General features: G+C 42.3%; 1 protein-coding gene across 1 annotated transcript; it reads left to right on the top strand.

Annotated features, from left to right (window-relative positions):
- The first annotated feature begins 20,480 nt into the window (after positions 1–20,480).
- LOC119286524 lies at positions 20,481–21,270 on the top strand. The gene has a single exon (XM_037565903.1). The coding sequence runs from the start codon at positions 20,583–20,585 to the stop codon at positions 20,922–20,924; it is 342 nt and encodes a 113-aa protein (XP_037421800.1). The 5' UTR covers positions 20,481–20,582; the 3' UTR covers positions 20,925–21,270.
- Positions 21,271–22,130: the final 860 nt, after the last annotated feature.

Consider the following 22,130-nt stretch of genomic DNA (forward strand, 5'->3'; position numbering starts at 1 on the left):
CTAGGCGTATCAACGGGCTATGGAGATGCCCATTAATAGATATCAACGTGAGTGAGTAGGGATTGTCATGCAACGGATGCACTAGAGATATAAGTATATGAAAGCTCAACAAAAGAAACTAAGTGGGTGTGCATCCAACTTGCTTGCCCACGAAGACCTAGGGCATTTTGAGGAAGCCCATCATTGGAATATACAAGCCAAGTTCTATAATGAAGAATTCCCACTAGTATATGAAAGTGATATCATAGGAGACTCTCTATATGAAGAACATGGTGCTACCTTGAAGCACAAGTGTGGAAAAAGATAGTAACATTGTCCCTTCTCTCTTTTTCTCTAAATTTTTTTATTTGTTCCTTTTTTTTCTTTTGGCCTCTTTTCTCTTTTTTTAATTTTTTAATTTTTCGTCCGGAGTCTCATCCCGACTTGTGGGGGAATCATAGTCTCCATCATCCTTTCCTCACTGGGACAATGCTCTAATAATGATGATCATCACACTTTTATTTTTCTTACAACTCAACAATTACAACTCAATACTTAGAACAAAATATGACTCTATGTGAATGCCTCCGGCGGTGTACCGGGATGTGCAATGATGCATGAGTGACATGTATGAAAGAATTATGAACGGTGGCTTTGCCCCAAATACGATGTCAACTACGTGATCATGCAAGCAATATGACAATGATGAAGCGTGTCATAATAACGGAACGGTGGAAAGTTGTATGGCAATATATCTCGGAGTGGCTATTTTGAGGAAGGTATATGGTGGGTTTATGGTACCAGCGAAAGTTGCGCGATAATAGAGAGGCTAGCAATGGTGGAAGGGTGAGAGTGCGTATAATCCATGGACTCAACATTAGTCATGAAGAACTCACATACTTATTGCAAAAATCTATTAGTTATCGAAATAAAGTATTACACGCATGCTCCTAGGGGGATAGATTGGTAGGAAAAGACCATCGCTCGTCCCCGACCGCCACTCATAAGGAAGACAATCAATAAATAAATCATGCTCCGACTTCATCACATAACGGTTCACCATACGTGCATGCTACGAGAATCACAAACTTCAACAGAAGTATTTCTCAAATTCACAACTACTCAACTAGCATGACTCTAATATCACCATCTTCATATCTCAAAACAATTATCAAGTATCAAACTTCTCATAGTACTCAATGCACTTATATGAAAGTTTTTATTATTATTGCCATGTTGTTCTAAAGGACTCTCAAAATAATATAAGTGAAGCATGAGAGAACAATATTTTCTATAAAAAAATCCACTACCGTGCTCTAAAAGATATATGTGAAGCGCTAGAGCAAAAACTATATAGCTCAAAAGATATAAGTGAAGCACATAGAGTATTCTAATAAATTTCAAACCAAGGATGATTGTGGTAAACTAAAAAGCAAAGACTCAAATCATACAAGACGCTCCAAGCAAAACACATATCATGTGGTGAATAAAAATATAGCTCCAAGTAAAGTTATCGATAGATGAAGACGAAAGAAGGGATGCCTTCCGGGGCATCCCCAAGCTTAAGCTTTTTGGTGACCTTGAATTTTACCTTGGGGTGCCGTGGGCATCCCCAAGCTTAGGCTCTTGACACTCCTTGTTCCATAATCCATCAAATCTTTACCCAAAACTTGAAAACTTCACAACACAAAACTCAAAATAGAAAATCTCATGAGCTCCGTTGGCGAAAGAAAACAAAACACCACTTCAAGGTACTGTAATGAACTCATTCTTTATTTATATTGGTGTTAAACCTACTGTATTCCAACTTCTCTATGGTTTATAAACTCTTTTACTTGCCATAGATTCATCAAAATAAGCAAACAACACAAGAAAAATAGTATCTGTCAAAAACAGAACAGTCTGTAGTAATCTGTAGCTAACGCAAGTTCTGGAACCCCAAAAATTCTAAAATAAATTGCTGGACGTGAGGAATTTATCTATTAATAATCTTAAAAAAATAATTAACTAAATATCATTTTCCAAGTAAAAATGGCAGCAATTCTCGTGAGCGCTAAAGTTTCTGTTTTCTACAGCAAGATCAAAAAGACTTTCCCCAAGTCTTCCCAACGGTTCTACTTGGCACAAACACTAATTAAACACAAAAAACACAACCAAAACATAGGATAGGTAAATTATTTATTACTAAACAGGAGCAAAAATCAAGGAATAAAAATAAAATTGGGTTGCCTCCCAACAAGCGCTATCGTTTAACGCCCCTAGCTAGGCATAAAAGCGAAGATAGATCTAGGTATTGCCATCTTTGGTAGGCAATCAATAAGTGGCTCTCATAATAGATTCATTCATATGGTAATCTAATTTTATTTCTAGGGAAGTGTTCCATGACTTTCCTTAACGGAAATTGGAATCTAATATTCCCTTCCTTCATATCAATAATTGCACCAATCGTCCTAAGGAAAGGTCTACCAAGAATAATCGGACATGAAGGATTGCAATCTATATCAAGAACAATGAAATCTACGGGCACATAGTTCATATTTGCAACAATAAGAACATCATTAATTCTTCCCATAGGTTTCTTAATAGTGGAATCCGCAAGGTGCAAATTTAAAGAACAATCATCAAAATCACGGAATCCTAGCAAGTCACACAAGGTTTTTGGAATCATGGAAACACTAGCAACCAAATCACACAAAGCATAGCACTCATGATCTTTAATTTTAATTTTTATTGTAGGTTCCCACTCATCATAAAGTTTTCTAGGAATATAAACTTCTAACTCAAGTTTTTCTTCATAAGATTGCATCAAAGCATCAATGATATGTTTAGTAAAAGCTTTATTTTGACTATAAGCATGAGGAGAATTTAGCACGGATTGCAACAAGGAAATACAATATATCAAAGAGCAATTATCATAATTAAATTCCTTGAAATCCAAAATAGTGGGTTCATTGATATTTAAAGTTTTGACCTCTTCAATCCCACCTTTAACAATTTTAGCATCAAGATCTAAAGACTCCGAAATTTTGGAACGCCTTCTAGGTAAAGGTGGCTCATCTTCAGCCCCATCATTATCAAGATTCATACTGCAAAACAAAGATTTAATAGGAGACACATCAATAACTTTTAGATCTTCATCTTTATTTTCATGAAAACTAGAAGAACATGCTTTTATAAAGCAATCTTTCTTAGCACGCATCCTAGAGGTTCTTTCTTTGCACTCATCAATGGAAATTCTCATGGCTTTGAGAGACTCATTGATATCGTGCTTAGGTGGAATAGATATAAGTTTCAAAGAATCAACATCAAGAGAAATTCTATCAATGTTCCTAGCCAACTGATCAATCTTAAGCATTTTTTCTTCAATCAAAGCATTGAAACTCTTTTGCAAAGTAATAAATTCTTTAATATTAGATTCAAAATCAGAGGACATATTATTATAATTTCCATAGGAATTGTTGTAGGAATTACCATAATTATTAGAGGAATTACTAGGAAACGGCCTAGGATTAAAATTACCTCTATACGCGTTATTACCAAAATTGTTCCTACCAACAAAATTCACATACATAGATTCATTATTATTCTCAATCAAGGTAGGCAAAGGCATATCATTAGGATCAGTAGGAGCACTCTTATTAGCAAACAATTTCATAAGTCCATCCATCTTTCCACTCAAAACATTAATCTCTTCAATTGCATGCACTTTTTTAGTAGTAGATCTTTCGGTGTGCCATTGAGAATAATTAACCATAATATTATCTAGGAGTTTGGTAGCTTCTCCTAAAGTGATTTCCATAAAAGTGCCTCCCGCGGCCGAATCTAAAAGATTTCTAGAAGCAAAATTCAATCCGGCATAAAAGTTTTGTATAATCATCTAAAGATTCAAACCATGTGCATGGCAATTATGTATCATTAATTTCATCCTCTCCCAAGATTGTGCAACATGTTCATGATCAAGTTGCTTAAAATTCATAATGACGTTTCTAAGAGAGATGATCTTAGTGGGAGGAAAATACTTAGAGATAAAAGCATCTTTGCACTTATTCCATGAATCAATACTATTTTTAGGCAAAGACGAAAACCAAGCTTTAGCACGATCCTTAAGCAAAAACGGAAATAGCTTCAATTTAACAATATCATTATCCACATCTTTATTCTTTTGCATATCACACAAATCAACAAAGTTGTTTAGATGGGTAGCGACATCTTCACAAATGCCGGCGAATTGATCTTTCATGACAAGATTCAACAAAGCAGCATTAATTTCACAGGATTGAGCATCGGTAAGAGGAGCAAACGGAGTGCTAAGAAAATCATTGTTGTTGGTATTGGCAAAGTCACACAATTTAGTATTATCTTCAGCCATCGTGACAGGCAAGCAATCCAACACACAAACAAACAAGAAACGGGCAAAAGGAGGCAAGTAGGGAAAGAGAAGGAGGACGGAGAGAGAGGGCGAATAAAACGTCAAGGGTGAAGTGGGGGGGAGGAAAATGAGAGGCAAATGGCAAATAATGTAATGCGAGGGATAAGAGTTTGTGATGGGTACTTGGTATGTCTTGACTTGACTTGGCTTGGCGCGAATCTCCCCGGCAACAACGCCAAAAATCCTTCTTACTACCTCTTGAGCACTGCGTTGGTTTTCACTTGAAGAGGAAAGGGTGATGCATCAAAGTAGCGTAAGTATTTCCCTCAGTTTTTGAGAACCAAGGTATCAATCCAGTAGGAGATCACGCTCAAGTCCCACGCACCTACACAAACAAATAAGAACCTCACAACCAACGCGATAAAGGGGTTGTCAAGCCCTTCTCGGTCACTTACGAGAGTGAGTTCTGATAGATATGATAAGATAATATTTTTGGTACTTTTATGATAAAGAGAAATAAAGATGCAAAGTAAAATAAATGGCAAAGGAAATAACTAAGTATTGGAAGATTAATATGATGGAAGATAGACCTGGGGGCCATAGGTTTCACTAGTGGCTTCTCTCAAGAGCATAAGTATTACGGTGGGTAAACGAATTACTGTCGAGCAATTGATAGAATTGAGCATAGTTATGAGAATATCTAGGTATGATCATGTATATAGGAATCACGTCCTAGACAAGTAGACCGAAATTATTCTGCATCTACTACAATTACTCCACACATCGACCGCTATCCAGCATGCATCTAGAGTATTAAATTCATAAGAACAGAGTAATGCTTTAAGGCAGATTGATACGTCTCCGTCGTATCTACTTTTCCAAACACTTTTGCCCTTGTTTTGGACTCTAACTTGTATGATTTGAATGAAACTAACCCGGACTGACGCTGTTTTCAGCAGAATTGCCATGATGTTGTTTTATGTGCAGAAAATAAATATTCTCGGAATGACCTGAAACTCCACGGAACATCTTAGAAAAAAATCCTCGCCAAAGATGAAGACCAGGGGGCCCACACCCTTCTCACGAGGGTGGGGGGCGCCCCCCTAGGGCGCGCCCCCCTACCTCGTGGTCCCCCTGGATGCCCTCCGACGCCAACTCCAACTCTATATATTTGCTTTCGAAGAGAAAAAATCGGAGAGAAGAAATCATCGTATTTTATGATACGAAGCCACCGCCAAGCCCTAAAACATCTCGGGAGGGCTGATCTGGAGTCCGTTTGAGGCTCCGAAGAGGGGGATTCGTCGCCGTCGTCATCATCAACCATCCTCCATCACCAATTTCATGATGCTCACCGCCGTGCGTGAGTAATTCCATCGTAGGCTTGCTGGACGGTGATGGGTTGGATGAGATTTATCATGTAATCGAGTTAGTTTTGTTAGGGTTTGATCCCTAGTATCCATTATGTTCTGAGATTGATGTTGCTATGACTTTGCTATGCTTAATGCTTGTCACTAGGGCCCGAATGCCATGATTTCAGATCTGAACCTATTATGTTTTCATGAATATATGTGAGTTCTTGATCCTATCTTGCAAGTCTATAGTCACCTACTATGTGTTATGATCCGGAAACCCCGAGGTGACAATAATCGGGACCACTCCCAGTGATGACCATAGTTTGAGGAGTTCATGTATTAACTATGTGCTAATGCTTTGTTCCGGTTCTCTATTAAAAGGAGGCCTTAATATCCCTTAGTTTCCAATAGGACCCCGTTGCCACGGGAGGGTAGGACAAAAGATGTCATGCAAGTTCTTTTCCATAAGCATGTATGACTATATTCGGAATACATGCCTACATTACATTGATGAATTGGAGCTAGTTCTGTGTCACCCTATGTTATGGCTGTTACATGATGAACTGCATCCGGCATAATTATCCATCACTGATCCGGTGCCTACGAGTTTTCCATATACTGGTTCTCGCTTATTTACTTTCCCACTGCTACTGTTACAATCACTACAAAATACCAAAAACATTACTTTTGCTGTCTTTACTTTTGTTGCCACTACCACCACTATCATATTACTTTGCTACTAAACACTTCGCTGCAGATACTAAGTTTCCAGGTGTGGTTGAATTGACAACTCAGCTGCTAATACTTGAGAATATTCTTTGGCTCACCTTGTGTCGAATCAATAAATTTGGGTTGAATACTCTACCCTCGAAAGTTGTTGCGATCCCCTATACTTGTGGGTTATCAAGACAAATTTCTGGCGCCGTTGCCGGGGAGCATAGCTCTATTCTTTGAGTCACTTGGGATTTATATCTGCTGGACACTATGAAGAACTTGAGAGATCCAAAAACCAAGATCTATCCCTCAACTACGAGGGGAGGTAAGGAACTGCCATCTAGCTCTGCACTTGATTCACCTTCTGTTATGAGGAAGTTTGCGACACCTACACCTGCTTCTGCTATTCGTTCTGATATGTCGCATGTTATTGATGATGCCACTTCTGCTATGCATGATACTTATGATGAAACTGCTTCTATGTCTGATACTACTGTGCCCCTTGGTGAATTTCTTGATGAACAAATTGCTAGGGCTAGAGAAAAAGAAATTATTGAATCTGAATACGATGATGATAGTGATGATGAAAATATGCATGTTATTCCTGAGGGTTATCTTTTTGATATGGAATCTTCTGCCGCTATTTTAGCTTGCAAAGATAGATATGAGCTTAAGAGGTTATTAGTTAAATGGAACAAAGAATCACTTAGAGATAAAATGAAACCTGACCCTGCTTTTGCTACTTCACCTATATGTGTTCCTGATAAGGATTATGAATTCTCTGTTGATCCTGATATAATTACTCTGGTTGAATCTGATCCGTTTTATGGCCATGAATCTGAAACTATTGTGGCATATCTTACTAAGTTAAATGATATAGCTGCCCTGTTCACTAATGATGAGAGATCGCATTACTTCTATATACTCAAAATATTTCCATTCTCATTAAAGGGTGATGCTAAGATATGGTTTAATTCTCTTGATCTTGGTTGTGTGCGTAGTCCCCAGGATATGATTTATTACTTCTCTGCTAAATATTTCCCTGCTCATAAGAAACAAGCTGCTTTGAGGGAAATATACAACTTCGTGCAAATTAAAGAAGAGAGTCTCCCACAAGCTTAGGGGAGGCTTCTCAAGTTACTTAATGCTTTGCCTGATCATCCTCTTAAGAAACCTGAAATACTTGATATCTTTTATAATGGACTAACCGATGCTTCCAGAGATTACCTGGATAGTTGTGCTGGTTCTCTTTTCAGGGAAAGGACACCTGATGAAGCTGAAATTCTATTGAATAATATGTTGGGAAATGAAAATAATTGGGCACCTCCTGAGCCAGCTCCTGATCCAACTCCTGCTCGAATTACTGAGCCTATTCCTAAACCAACTCCGAAGAAGAGAGGTGTTCTATTTCTCAGTCCCGAAGATATGCAAGAGGCAAAGAAATCTATGAAAGAAAAAGGTATTAAAGCTGAAGACGTTAAGAATTTACCTCCTATTGAAGAAATACATGGTATTAATATACAACCTGTTGAAGAAACATATGATCTCAATTCTTTATTTATTGAAGAACCTCCTGATCCCGATATCCTGACACATGTAGTATAGGTAAATTCTCTCTATAGATATGATAAAGCTGAAGTCCCTCCTACTAAAATTTCTAGTCAGTGCTTGGATGAGTTTGATAACTTTATGTTTAAGCAAGACGACTTCAATGCTTATTTTGGTAGACAATTAAAAGAAAATGCTTATATGATTAGACGCTTGGGTGATTATATGGCTAATATTAAAGGTGAACTTAAACTTGTTAGCAATGTTTACCACTCAAGTAGAACAAGTACTTAAGGCTCAAAAAGAAGTGCTTGATGAAATGAATAGTAAGAAAAATGATTATGTTGTTAGAGTGGCTACTAGAACTGGTAGAATGACTCAGGAACCTTTGTATCCTGAAGGCCACCCTAAGATAATCGAGCAAGATTCTCAAAGAAATAATATTGATGTTCCTAGTTCTTCTAAAAAGAAGAAGAAGAAAAATGATAGAACTGTGCAAACTTCTAGTGAACCTATTGCTGAACCACATGATAATCCAAATGATATTTCTATGTCTGATGCTGAAACACAATCTGGTAATGAACATGAACCCAATGAAAATATTGATAATGATGTTCATGATGATGCTCAACCTAGTAATGATAAAGATGTAGAAATTGAACCTGCTGTTGATCTTGATAACCCACAATCAAAGAATCAACGTTATGATAAAAGAGACTTTGTTGCTAGGAAACATGGTAAAGAAAGGGAACCTTGGGTTCAGAAACCCATGCCTTTTCCTCCGAAACCATCCAAGAAAAAGGATGACGAGGATTTTGAGCGCTTTGCTGAAATGATTAGCCCTATCTTTTTGCGTATGAGATTAACTGATGTGCTCAAAACAAATCCTTATGCTAAATATATGAAGGATATCATTACTAATAAAAGAAAGATACCGGAAGCTGAGATTTCCACCATGCTTGCTAATTATACTTTTAAGGGTGGAATACCAAAGAAACTTGGAGACCCCGGAGTACCTACTATGCCTTGCTCCATTAAAAGAAATTATATTAAAACTGCTTTATGTGATCTTGGAGCCGGTGTTAGTGTTATGCCTCTCTCTTTATACTGTAGACTTGACTTGAATAAGCTGACACCTACCGAAATATCTTTGCAAATGGCTGATAAAACAACTGCTATACATGTCGGTATTTGTGAGGATGTGCCTGTTGTGGTTGCAAATGTTACTATTTTAACGGACTTTGTTATACTTGATATTCCCGAGGATGATAGTATGTCTATTATTCTTGGAAGACCTTTTCTTAATACTGCAGGGGCTGTTATTGATTGCAACAAAGGCAATGTCACTTTTCATGTTAATGGTAATGAGCATACGGTACACTTTCCGAGGAAACAACCTCAAGTTCATAGTATCAACTCTATTGGAAAAATTCCATCGATTATATTTGGAGGTTTTGAATTTCCTCTTCCTACTGTCAAGAAGAAATATGATATTCTTATTATTGGGGATGTGCATATCCCCGTTGAGGCAACTTAGTGTTATTCAAAATTTCTTCGGTTTCATGATTATCGGAATGAGTTTGTTAACAGGACTTGATCAACCTTGTTAGTGGATTCTTTTTGATGAGCATGAGATGGATGAAACTAGAAGCACAACCTTCTGTACCCTCTCTATATTTTCTGATAATTAGTAGAAATAAAGTAAAAATAGTATTTTTCTGTCTGTTTCCTGACTTATTCGTGCAATATAAAAATATCCTGAAAATAAAAGTCCTCAGAATGACATGCCAATTTAATATGATTTTTTCAGGAATATTTGAGGATTTACTGTGCAAAAATTACCGCGGGAGGAGCTGCCACCTGGCCATGAGGGTGGTGGGCCCCCCCTCTAGGGCGCGCCCCCTGCCTCGTGGGCCCAGGGTGGCCCTCCTCCACTTATCCCAGCACCCATCTTCTTCCTCTGTCTCACACAAACCCGAAAAACCAACTCAAGCACGAGTTCCAGCCACTTTTGCTGTGATTTTCGATCTCCTTGCTCAAAGCACCTCTCGCAAAAATGCTTGGGGAGATTGTTCCTTGGTATGTGACTCCTCCATTTGTCCAATTATTTTTTGTTCTATTGCTTTATTCTTTGCAAATTTGTGCTGCATAGGTGACCATGCTCTTGAGCTTGCATGTCAAATTTATATGGTTCCAAGTAGTTCTAATGCTTGATTTAGGCTCTAGGCACTTGTAGGAGTAGTTGCTATCAGTTTTATTAAAGTTGGTTCACTTTTGTTTGAAGTTACTAAAAATTTCAGATTATTTCAGAAAAATAACGAGGAGATTTTTTAGGGGCTCATCAAGCCAAAGCTCAAAGGAAAAGGCACCGAAGCCTAAGTATAATTTGTCGCGCACCACGGAGATTCGGGCGTGTGAATGGCCTTCTGACGATTTCTTGAGAGCAGCCGGTATCTATGAAGATTTTCATGAATTGGCTCACAATGCAGGCCTCACCGCTTTCCTCCACGACCAATGCGACCAGTATCTCTTACTCACAAATACTTTTGTGCAAAACTTTCAATTTCATTCTAGGAACTCACCACCTACGGTGGAGTTTCATTTATATGATGAGCATAAGGAGATGTCACTTTATGATTTCTGTCGGATTTGTTTAGTCCTTTTTGAGGGCAAGACAGAAGAACCACATCATGATGATGTGGCTGGGTTTATTGATACTATCATTGTAGGAGAAACTAAGAAGGTTTCTGATGCACGAATCACTGGCATACATTTTCCCGTTTTATGTTACTTTGCATTATTTGCTAGTCGTTGTTTAATTGGACGCGGAAACTGTGGAAACCTTAGTATCCCTGATATAATTATTCTGCACCACGGTTTATACAGTGATAACACTTTTAGTATGGGCGGTATTATTGCTAGACGGTTAAGTATGAACCGTACTAAGGGTCCCATCTTTGGAGGCATCTATGCTACACGCCTAGCTGCACATTTTAACATGCCTATTAGGCATGCTGAGAAGGAAGAAAAGGTGCTTCCTCGTGTTTATCTAGATCATAAAAGTATGGTGGCACATGATTTTATTGTTAAAAATAAGGCAGGAGAGCTTAAATATCAATTGTTCTTTAACAAACATCACCCTGAGACTATTATCCTGCCCGCTCCTTCTTTGTTTGATTTGACTGTAGGCACGTACCTTGTTTCGTTGACGACTATTCACGCCTACCGGAACGCTGCACCAGCCGAGGAGCCAGAACTGGAACCACAATTTGATCCTGCACGGCAGTCTAACTATCACTGGGATCCGGAGATGATTACCAGCCAGTGGCAATCGGAGCCTTCTTCTTCCTCATCACAGTATGACCCCAACAACTATTATTATGGATATCCGCCAGGCCAGCCGTGGCCATAGACCAACTTAGGCCAAAAGCCTAAGCTTAGGGGAGTACGTATTTCTCGCCGACATTACATTTATGTTCACACGCACTCATTACTAGATGTCGGTGCTCCTACTTTTTCACTGTAATATACATGCTAGTTTATTTTCTTTTTCCTGCTTTCTTCTTGTGTGTTTGTTAAACCTTAAGAAAAAAATTAGTAGTAGTTTATTTTTCTGCTGTAGTAGTAATAATTAAAAAGAAAACCCAAAAATATTTCCCGTTCTTCTTTTGCTTGTTGGGAGCTTTCCCGTGTAAATAGTTTTATTTCTTTTCTTTTCTTTGGGGGTCAGTAGGAGAAGACCATAATTAAATTGTTGAAGTGGCTCTTATATGCATTATTGTTGATTTAACCCAGAGCCCATATTGCCTTGTCTTCTCATGTTTATTGAATGCTCGCAGATTCCAGCTTAGTCCAATGCACGTACACTCTTATTATTATTCACACCGTTCGGTTGTGCAAGTGAAAGGCAATTATGATGATATATGATAGACTGACTGAGATGAGAAAAGCTGGTATGAACTCGACCTCTTTTGTTTTTCTAAATATGATGAGTCCCTCGTTCTTGATTCAGCTTATTATGAATAAACATGTTTGCAATGACAATTAGAGATCATAGTTGCTTGTGCCATGCTTGATTAGCTATGAGTTATAATGATTTACCTTGTGTGCCAACATGCTATTGAGATGGTTATGATGTGGTATGATGGGGTGGTATTCTCCTTTGAATGATTTAAGTGACTTGACTTGGCACATGTTCACGCATGTAGTTGAAACAAAATCAACATAGCCTTCACGATATTTATGTTCATGGTGGATTATATCCTACTCATGCTTGCATCCAATGTTTATTAATTTTAATGCATGTACATGGCTGTTGTCGCTCTCTAGTTGGTCGCTTCCCAGTCTTTTGCTAGCCTTCACTTGTACTAAGCGGGAATACTGCTTGTGCATCCAATCCCTTAAACCCCAAAGTTATTCCAGATGAGTCCACTATACCTTCCTATATGCGGTATCTACCTGCCGTTCCAAGTAAATTTGTATGTTCCAAACTCTAAACCTTCAAATAAACATTCTGTTTTGTATGCTCGAATAGCTCATGTATCAACCAAGGCTGTCCTTATCTTCCGTGTTAGGCGGGTTATTCTCAAGAGGAGTGGACTCCTCTTCTCACTCACGAGAAAATGGCTGGTCACCGGGATGCCCAGTCCCATGCTTTATGCAAACTAAATCAAAATTAATTGCAAACAAAACTCCCCTGGGACCTGATGTATGTTGGAGGCACTTGTTGTTTTGAGCAAGCCATGAATTGATGCTTGTTGGTGGAGGGGGAGTATAAACTTTACCATTCTGTTTGGGAACCGCCTATAATGTGTTTAGCATGGAAGATATCGCCATTTCTTAGTTGTTACGTTGACAATGAAAGTATACCGCTCAAAATACAAATTATCTCTATTTCAAAACCGAGCTCTGGCACCTCTACAAATCCCTGCTTCCCTCTGCGAAGGGCCTATCCATTTACTTTTATGTTGAGTCATCACCCTCTTATTAAAAAGCACTAGCTGAAGAGCACAACTGTCATTTGCATTCATCACTATTAATCTATGTTGGGTATGACTATGATTGGATCTCTTTTACCATGAATTACAATGTCTAGTCAGTCCTTGATCTTTAAAGGTGCTCCGCATTTATGTTTTGCGGTCTCAGAAAGGGCTAGCGAGATACAATCTTGTTATATCATATTATGATTGTTTTGAGAAAGTGTTGTCATCCGAGATTTATTATTATGACTTGCTAGTTGATTATGCTATTGATATGAGTAATTATGAGACCTGAGAATTATTGCAAATGTGGTTAGTTATGATCTATGCTAAAAACATGAATGCTGGCTTGACATAGTTACAACAACAAGAGCAAACAGAGTTTGTAAAAGTTTTTCTTTCTTCCTTTCAGTTTGTCAACTGAATTGCTTGAGGACAAGCAAGGGTTTAAGCTTGGGGGAGTTGATACGTCTCCGTCGTATCTACTTTTCCAAACACTTTTGCCCTTGTTTTGGACTCTAACTTGTATGATTTGAATGGAACTAACCCGGACTGACGTTGTTTTCAGCAGAATTGCCATGATGTTATTTTATGTGCAGAAAACAAATATTCTCGGAATGACCAGAAACTCCACGGAACATCTTAGAAAAAATAATAAAAATCCTCGCCAAAGATGAAGACCAGGGGGCCCACACCCTTCTCACGAGGGTGTGAGGCGCCCCCCTAGGGCGCACCCCCTACCTCGTGGGCCCTCTGGATGCCCTCCGATGCCAACTCCAACTCTATGTATTTGCTTTTGGAGTGACGAAATCATCGCGTTTTACGATACGGGGCCGCCGCCAAGCCCTAAAACCTCTCGGGGGGCTGATCTGGAGTCCGTTCGGGGCTCCGGAGAGGGGGATTTGTCGCTGTCGTCATCATCAACCATCCTCCATCACCAATTTCATGATGCTCACCGCCGTGCGTGAGTAATTCCATCGTAGGCTTGCTGGACGGTGATGGGTTGGATGAGATTTATCATGTAATCGAGTTAGTTTTGTTAGGGTTTGATCCCTAGTATCCATTATGTTCTGAGATTGATGTTGCTATGACTTTGCTATGCTTAATGCTTGTCACTAGGGCCCGAGTGCCATGATTTCAGATCTCAACCTATTATGTTTTCATGAATATATGTGAGTTCTTGATCCTATCTTGCAAGTCTATAGTCACCTACTATGTGTTATGATCCGGCAACCCCGAAGTGACAATAATCGGGACCACTCCCGGTGATGACCATAGTTTGAGGAGTTCATGTATTAACTATGTGCTAATGCTTTGTTCCGGTTCTCTATTAAAAGTATGCCTTAATATCCCTTAGTTTCCAATAGGACCCTGCTGCCACGGGAGGGTAGGACAAAAGATGTCATGCAAGTTCTTTTCCATAAGCATGTATGACTATATTTGGAATACATGCCTACATTACATTGATGAATTGGAGCTAGTTCTGTGTCACCCTATGTTATGGCTATTACATGATGAACTGCATCCGGCATAATTATCCATCACTGATCCGGTGCCTACGAGTTTTCCATATATTGGTTCTCGCTTATTTACTTTCCCGCTGCTACTGTTACAATCACTACAAAATACCAAAAACATTACTTTTGTTGTCTTTACTTTTGTTGCCGCTACCACCACTATCATATTACTTTGCTACTAAACACTTTTCTGTAGATACTAAGTTTCCAGGTGTGGTTGAATTGACAACTCAGCTGCTAATACTTGAGAATATTCTTTGGCTCCCCTTGTGTCGAATCAATAAATTTGGGTTGAATACTCTACCCTCGAAAGCTATTGTGATCCCCTATACTAAATTTGGGATATACTCATGCAATATGATATAAACCCCATCTTTTTATCCTTGATGGCAACAATACAATACATACCGGTTCCCTTTCTGTCACTGGGATCGAACAACGCAAGATTGAACCCAAAGCTAAGCACTTCTCCCATGGCAAGAAAGATTAATCTAGTAGGCCAAACCAAACTGATAATTCGAAGAGACTTGCAAAGATAAACCAATCATACATAAAAAATTCAGAGGAGAATCAAATATTGTTCATAGATAATCTAGATCATAAACCCACAATTCATCGGATCTCAACAAACACGCTGCAAAAGAAGATTACATCGAATAGATCTCCAAGAGAATCGAGGAGAACTTTGTATTGAGATCCAAAGAGAGAGAAGAAGCCATCTAGCTAATAAATATGGACCCATAGGTCTGAAGTAAGCTACTCACACATCACTGGAGAGGCCATGGAGTTGATGTAGAGACCCTCCGTGATCAGTGCCCCCTCCGGTGGAGCTCCGGAAAATGCCCCGAGATGGGATCTCTTGAGTACAGAAGGTTGCGGCGGTGGAATTAGGTTTTCGTGGTGCTCCTGGATGTTTGGAGGGGGGGGGGGGACGTGGATATATATAGGAGGAAGAAGTATGTCGGTGGAGCAATGGAGGGCCCACGAGGGTGGAGGGTGCGCCCCCTGCCTCGTGCCTTCCTCCCTATTTTCTTGACGGCCACTCCAAGTCTCCTGGATCACGTTTGTTGAGAAAATCACGTTCCCGAAGGTTTCGTTCCGTTTGGACTCCGTTTGATATTCCTTTTCTTCGAAACCCTAAAATAGGCAAAAAAAACAGCAATTTGGGTCGGGCCTCCGATTAGTAGGTTAGTCCCAAAAAATGATATAAAAGTGTAAAATAAAGCCCATTAACATCCAAAATAGATAATATAATAGCATGGAGCAATCAAAAATTATAGATACGTTGGAGACGTATCAAACCGCGTCCCTCTTCGCCATCTGTGCTTTCTCTAGAGGGATTCCCCAACCACCGTTGGGTCCTCGTGCCCACGCCGACGAGGATGTGGACTCCCAAATCTGAGGTGCAGGGCGCACGCCGCGACCAATAGCGAGCGAGAGAGAGGACAACGGCGGGGGACGCACTGTCCATACACTGGGCCAGCTCCTCGTGATGGTCCTCTAATGCTCCCTCACGACCACAGAGACCGTTACACGATGGAACCCCCGCAAAAATGCCAAAGAGATCCGGCTCACCATTGAGCAGTTGGAGGGAGAGACTACGGTGGATGCAGCGGCCAAGGCGAAGGATGCCCGATTATCCAAGACGTAGGAGTGCGTGGTGCGGAGGATGGCCGACGTCATCAGCTACGACAATGACTCTGACCCGATCGATGACTCCCACGGCTCCAGATCCAATGGCGACGCCCCTCCAGCCGTTGATGCCTACACAGAGGGGTACAACCGCATCGGCGACCACAAGGGGAAGGGACCGGTGAGGAAATTGTGATTTCCTCCGCCTTTCATTGTTTAGCTAAGTTATATTAAGTTTATCTAAGTATATCTGTGTCCGCCCGACTATGAACTATATATTTTGGACAGGTGAACTATGATGTTTATATATCCCCGTATGCAATTTCGTTGGTCCAACATGTCTGTTTGATGCTTAGTTTGGTATGATCATTTGTGTACTATCATTCATGTTGCATCAACTGAATGAATTTGGGGTGTCGGATTTGAGATCCACGGATGTGGACGCGGCCATTTGAGGGTTGACCGTACATTGTTTGCGGATGTGCTCGAGTTTTAGATGCTCACGGGGCGTGATCGGCCAGCTCAAAGTCTAGTGGCAGGCCAGGCCACTAGCAAGCTTGTCCAGCTCGGAGTCCTCGAGGGCCTCATCATCCTCCTTGGCCACCTCCTCCTCCTCCTCATTCACTGCGGGCAATGGCATTGGAGCACACATGTGCAGGGGCACTAGAGAACGCACACAGGCGGCAAAGCACGACCGGCGGTGTTGGTCATGCTCATCGTAGAACCACGTATCCCAGTACGGGGAGTCCTCAGTGAAACCCAGGTCATGGCGGAGGTCGTCGGGGAGCTGGGTGTGATGGTGGAGGATCTCCGCCTCCCGCAGTGACCGGAGGCCGGAAAGGCTAGCAGTGGAACCCTTTTCGGGTTCAAATGCCAGTCGTTCGACAATTCCGCGTCCCGCCAGGGTACGGGGATGGCATGCTTCCAGTAGCATTGGTATGTCGCAACGAGCACATACATGCGGTCGCTTGCCGGTGACGCAACCCCCAGTGATGCTATGGTGAAGGGTGCCACGCGGTGTTGTCCCGAGGAGGAGCCGACCTCGTGGTTGTGCGCTCCGGGTGTCCACCTCCACATCATTTTGCACCGACGGGTGGGCGATACCTAGGGTTTGATTGTCGAGCAGCAGGAACGGGAGGCAAAGGGAGGGAGAGGAGTAGGTGTGGATGCCCCATGCACGCATGGCATTTCAAAAGGGCCAGGCGGGGGTGGTTGGGTGGATAGCGCGTGGGCCCAGGGCGGACACATATCCATTTGCTGTCAAATTTTGTCGACAAGGGGAATATATTAATATCGCAGAGATATCAATTACAGTCAGCCTCTGTAACAATGCAATGTCATAACGACATTACGGATGCACACAGCCAAATGACAAGAAGAAGAAGAAGAAGAAGAAGAAGAAAAAGAAAGATCCCGCTAGAGAGATCAATTCCTTGTATCTGTAGCACGAACCACCGCCTAGACAACATCTGAAGTCTAAATTCTCCAAAAGCTACACCTCCAAGAAGGAAACAGTGCACAAACAATGTTATCGCTTGATCCTAGATTTTAGGTTTTCACCCTGGAGAAGATCCGCGCTCTCAAAACAATGCTTTCAACAAGGTCGCTATTAGACACAACCAATTAAGGCCAGGCCTGGGGTTTTCACCCTGAAAGCTAAGACTCTGTACTCTGCCAGTGCTGCCGCCCCCACTTGCTGATGGTGCTGCTACGAGTCACGAATCACCAAGTAAATTCCTCATCGCCACGAGGACTCAACCCGCCATTACTAGGCCTCAGACCTTAGCCTCCATGACGTTCTCCGCCACTGTCGTCACCATGGAAATCAAAATACCGACATGTCCCATAATGTCAACAGACAATGAAGCTTCGCATCACGCCCTCCTGAAGCCACACAGTCCAAATTTAAAGTGGGTTTGCGTGTCCCAGAGATACGAAGCAGATAGAATGGCCAAATATGTTGTTGTGTTAGATCCTACTTTTTAGCCATCTAGATCCAAACGGATACGACCGGATGAAATGTGTCCCCCGAAGTTAGGGCATCTCCAAGGCGGACCAGTATACCGCCCGTATCCGTCCGGACCGCGCTGCCGGACAGCGGAAGTCATCCAACGCGGTCCTATATCGGTCCACGGGGCAGTCCGGACGCATTTTCTCCCGCAAATTGGAGACAAAGTGGGGGAGGTTTGCGGGAGTCCGGACACCCAAAATGTAGGACTCCGACACCCCCAGCCCAGCCAAGCCACCCTCCCGATCCCATTTCCTTCCACTCCGCATCATCTCCCCCTTGCTTTGCCTCCGCACTCCTCCACCTCTGTCGTCGCTGTTGTACGTCTCCGGCTGCCACAGAGGCATTGCCGGAGTCTGCAACCAGCAACGACTCGCCCGCTTCACAGAGCTGTCCATCTTGGAGTCGTTTGTACCTAGGTACACTCCCCCCTCCGTCGACGGCCTCCATGGTGGACACCACGCCCGACAGGTGTTCGATCAAATGCCATTTAGCTTATTTTCAAATGCTATGTCATTTTTTATAGTACAAAGGATGGTGAGCTACTCGACCATGAAGGATGAGTTGTTGTGCGATGCGTGGCTGACCGTATCCGCGGATTTCATAGGCGAGCAGAGGGGGAGCCCTTCTGGGAGCAAGTGCATGAAAGTTTCACGCACAAAAGCACATTGCGCCCTATGACATGTACATCATTCAACCACGCAACATGAGGTCGTTGTCGTATCGCTGACACGCTGTTCAGATCAGCGTCACCAAGTTCTGCGACGTGGTTCGTCAGCTCGAGGCAAGCTGGCCATTGCACGAGGCAGAGGACAAGATCATAAGTTTTACTTCCTCTTGCTCAACTTGTTATTTGATTCGTTCACTCAATGTTGGTCTACACATATTATGTAGCCCACAGTGCTGCCGTGCTGTATCACAAGACAGAAGGACGACCATTTATGTGCATAGAGGATGAAGCTGTAGGGAGAGCATGTGTGAAACGACATGAACCGTTCATAAAGAACTTGTTGGACATCCGGGATCTGGTGGAATTAAAGACATTGTTGTATTAGACTTAATTTGCATGGTTGTATGGATGATTTATGCTATTTTCTATCCGAATTTTGATGAATATCGGTCGGGTTGCATGAATCTCGTCCTGTTAGTTAAAAGGTAGTTTGAAATGTATGCGGCTACAGTTAAATGACTTCTTCTCGCATCCGTGTCTGCGGATTAGCCCCTCTGTTTTTGAGGAACGCGGGAAGAAATTTGCTGGTTATTATTGGAGATCCTCTTACCCCTAAGCACCAGTGCGACGTACAAAATTTGTTATTGAGCGCGGAAACAGTAGACGTGGAGGCCTGCTAGTGGCCACTTGGTCGGTGATGCCTTGTCAGACTCGCAGCAGGTGGTGCGTCGGCCCTTGCGTGCAGCATCCGGCGTGGAGCTGACGCCTCATCCTGTCATCCATGTGCTCTCTCCCGCAAATCGCCACCGCCTAATCCTGTTTTTGGCTTCCCTGCCTGCCACAACTGTTAACAATCACAAGGAGAATGTTCAAAAAAATAAAAGAATCAGCAAGGCATCATATAAAAAAAAATGTAAAATCAAGGAAGCATGCAATGATTCAATTACCTCCTACTCCATGTTCTCCATGATCATATGTCCTATCCAACCCATTGCCATCAATCCTTGTCTAGCTAGTACTGTATTAAATATGTGGAGAGATGAATTATTGGACCCAAAAAAGCAAGCCAAGCTTCGTATTGTTTTGTTTGGTTTAACGCTAGATGTAGCTAGCAGCCTGAGGATTAAGAAATACCAATGCGAAATGACCATGGTGTCATCAAATCCTACAGTCACCAAAGAACTAATCGTCCCCAAAACCAAGCTGATATAAATCTGATGTGATCAGAAGTGAATACTAAATCCGACTGTCAAAACAACACATCTGTGGTTCTTGAGAGGTCATAGTGCCAAATATTGTAATAGTTTATATTATTTTATTCTTGTGATGAAGAGGTCATCATTCTTTGATGAACTGCCGTTTTCACAAACCAAATCATATTTGCCCAGTAAACCAAGTAATTTACTTGGGAACAAAAAATAAATAAAAAGAACTCGGCAACACCACGTTTATGATTCAGAAGCTGTAGGTTTTGCACATGGATGCTCCCTCGTGGCTTTTGTTTTGTCTCTGCTTCGTTAATGCTTTGATAGTGAAACCCGATCCATTTTCTTGATGGGGCGAAAAAAATTAAAAAGCGCCAAGAAATACTGGAGGTGATCGCAGAAACAAGTGGCTGGAGGAACTTTACACTTCAGCACAAGATAAAATAAGAAGATGTTTTCACAGAAAAACATATAAAATGGATAAAAACGCTTCGTTTTCTTTAAAGAAGCAGAGTCAGCAAAGAAAACGATGGTCTCCTTTGCCCCGTAGGAAGCAGAGCAACCCGACCAGGCATCCATGGCAGCCTCGCCCTCCCTCTAGATAGATGCATGGGGTGCCCCCGCGCCGTGCGGGCGTGTCGATCGGCGTGTGTTGCGACCGTGGCGATCTGCCTCCTCCCGGTATTATTGCCGCTGGTGCTCCTCTGGCTGCCGCTTCTCTCCTTCGCCGTCGCCGTCGTCCGGTTCCGCCGCCGGCGGAGGAGAATGATGATGACTAGGGGCGGCTGCTGCTTTCACGGCGGTGATCGATCGCCTCCGCCAGAAAGTGAGCCGGATGGCCACCGGGTGGCGCGGCTGCACAAGTACCTCGAGGACCAGATGGAGCTAGTGGAGGAGGAGGCCGGGGGCGCCATGGCGGCCGTGCTTGCCAGAAATCCATGGGCAGCGTAAGGAAAGAAACCCGTGCTTTCTTGCCGGAAACTTTTCCCCCTTTTCGCTCGACTTTTCTGGCTCCGGCAGATGTTGCTCGCGAGGTTAGTAGCAAGGCGCCGAGAACTTCGTCTCCTGATTAGAGGTTGTTGGATTGATATATTAGCTGGAATGGTTGGAGTTCTTGTTGATTTCATCTCAGCCCATGTATCTTCCACTTATAATTTTTTGAGTTGGCGAGTCCGTCTACTATCTCCTCAGTATTTCTCCTCTCAACTCTGACAAATGAGACCATACAAATGTACAAGTTGAGCAAGAAACGATGTGCTTTTGGTCGTGCTTAATCCCCGTCACCAATCTTGCTCCCCGGTTGTCAGAATTGTATGAGATTATGATTTCATGAAGTATTGCTCTTCGTACATAGACACGTATATATGATGTACAAAGATGCGTCACGGATCTCAACTATACAAGGAACTAGGAGACTGGCCAAATACACAATATGCACATCACACATATACTCAACACCCCCCGCAGTCCAAGCGGCACCGCGGTTGACGTAAAGACTGGACCAGAACTCTTCAAATGACGTTGTAGGCAAGCCCTTGGTCATGATATCCGCAAACTGTTGGGAAGTAGGGACGTATAAAACACGAATATGGCCAAGGGCCACCTGTTCCCGAACAAAATGAATATCCAACTCAATATGCTTGGTCCGTGGATGATGCACCGGGTTAGCGGAGAGGTAGACCGCTGAGACGTTGTCTCAATTGACCACCATGGCACGGTCAACGGGGCAAGAGAGCTCCTAAAGAAGCTGGCGAAGCCACGAACACTCGGCGACGGCATTTGCCACCGCACGATACTCAGCCTTAGCACTGGAGCGAGAGACCGTAGGCTGCCGCATGAATGACCATGAGATAAGTGAGGGTCCAAGATAGACACAATAGCCCGAAGTGGAGCGACGAGTGTCAGGGCAGCCCGTCCAGTCTGCATCGGAGTAGGCAGTGAGGGCGGTGTCGGCGGAGGCGTGAAGCGTGACGCAAAGATCCATACCGCCACAGATATAGCGGAGAATCCGCTTGATGGCAGCCCAGTGAATGTCTCGAGGAGCATGCATATGAAGACACACCTGCTGCACGGCATACTGGATCTTTGGTCGAGTCAGAGTGAGGTACTGGAGAGCACCAACGATAGACCGATAGAAAGAAGCATCTGAAGCAGGAA

Source organism: Triticum dicoccoides, chromosome 4A, assembly GCF_002162155.2.
Source record: "Triticum dicoccoides isolate Atlit2015 ecotype Zavitan chromosome 4A, WEW_v2.0, whole genome shotgun sequence".
NCBI classification, from domain to species: domain Eukaryota; kingdom Viridiplantae; phylum Streptophyta; class Magnoliopsida; order Poales; family Poaceae; genus Triticum; species Triticum dicoccoides.